Raw genomic sequence first — 1,293 nt, 5'->3', positions numbered from 1 at the left:
ACCACAGTAAACAACAAACTGTAAACAACAACAAACAGTAAACAACAACAACAAATAGTGATCAATAACAAACAAACACCAACAGTAAACAACAACAAACAGTAAACAACAACAACAAATAGTGATCAATAACAAACAAACACCAACAGTAAACAACAACAAACAGTAAACAACAACAACAAATAGTGATCAATAACAAACAAACACCAACAGTAAACAACAACAAACAGTAAACAACAACAACAAATAGTGATCAATAACAAACAAACACCAACAGTAAACAACAACAAACAGTAAATAAAAACAACAGAGAACAAACTGATCAATCTTTTCTATTTAAAACATGAAYGTTAGAAAGAGGCCAGGCAGGGATCAATCCTGTGACCTTCCTACTGTGAGGCAGCTGCTCTGACCACTGCACCATCGAGCCACCCTCATCTGAGGCTTTCAACCTTTCATTTTAAAGCTTTTGAAGAATTRAAGTCTAGAATGAGCTCACACTGCAGCACTAAAACTCACCACGATGCCTTCAGGCGCTGGAAAAAGCCCGTCTTCCTGTAAATTCAGGCGTCAGGGTCACATGACCAAAAGAGTCCGACCTGATTGGCTGAAGGGAGTAGGCTGTTTAATCTGAATGCTGGATCAGATTTAATAAAACTAAACGTTTCAATCTGGATTGGTGAATTTGTGATTGTTGATCAGTTTTAATTTCAGGAAGAATCAGAGGAGAAATGATTGTATCTGATGCAACATGTTGAACTAATCAGAACCTGAACCTATTCAAACAGACCCGGAGCTCTGAGACCTGCTGCTGCAGACTCTGACCTTGTGGGACCTCCTGTAGATCAGCTGATTGTCTCTGATGTAGAACCAGCACCTGGAACCAGTCAGAACATCTCAGTGATGCTACACATGTCACCATGACCACAGAGACCAGGGTCTGCAGGTCTGCAGGGCCGTACCTCTTCCAGGTCTTGGATTTCCTGCGGGAGCGTTTGAACAGGTAGCCCTGCAGGACGGGGCCGCTGTCACAACCCAGACTCATCAGTGGATCACCTGAAGCATCCTGCACAGAACCAGAACACATCAGAGTTTTACACAGCAGGTCAGAGGGTCCAGGGTCGTCAACAACAACAACAACAACAACAACAACAACAACAACTCAGGACAACAGCATATACTGCAATAATACAGAAATGGATGGATGGATCCTAACAGATGTTCTGACAGACCTAACAGATGTTCTGACAGACCTAACAGATGTTCTGACAGACCTAACAGATGTTCTGACAG

At 42.2% G+C, this 1,293-nt stretch overlaps 1 protein-coding gene across 2 annotated transcripts in view; it reads right to left on the bottom strand.

The window, feature by feature from the left end:
• The window catches only part of zgc:162872 (BAR_ACAPs and ArfGap_ACAP domain-containing protein), a gene marked incomplete at its 3' end in the record, with an annotated part of 11,266 nt that overhangs the window by 6,473 nt on the left and 3,500 nt on the right, over positions 1-1,293 (bottom strand). For both annotated transcript variants that reach the window (XR_001312527.1, XM_014033341.1), the window contains 2 exon segments: positions 826-877; positions 963-1,066. Coding sequence is in view for 1 of the 2 variants with exons in the window: in XM_014033341.1 (XP_013888795.1) it covers positions 826-877; positions 963-1,066 (156 nt within the window).

This window comes from Austrofundulus limnaeus, unplaced genomic scaffold (assembly GCF_001266775.1).
Source record: "Austrofundulus limnaeus strain Quisiro unplaced genomic scaffold, Austrofundulus_limnaeus-1.0 Scaffold1701, whole genome shotgun sequence".
Lineage (NCBI taxonomy): Eukaryota > Metazoa > Chordata > Actinopteri > Cyprinodontiformes > Rivulidae > Austrofundulus > Austrofundulus limnaeus.
This window is presented reverse-complemented; position numbering and strand designations above follow the sequence as displayed.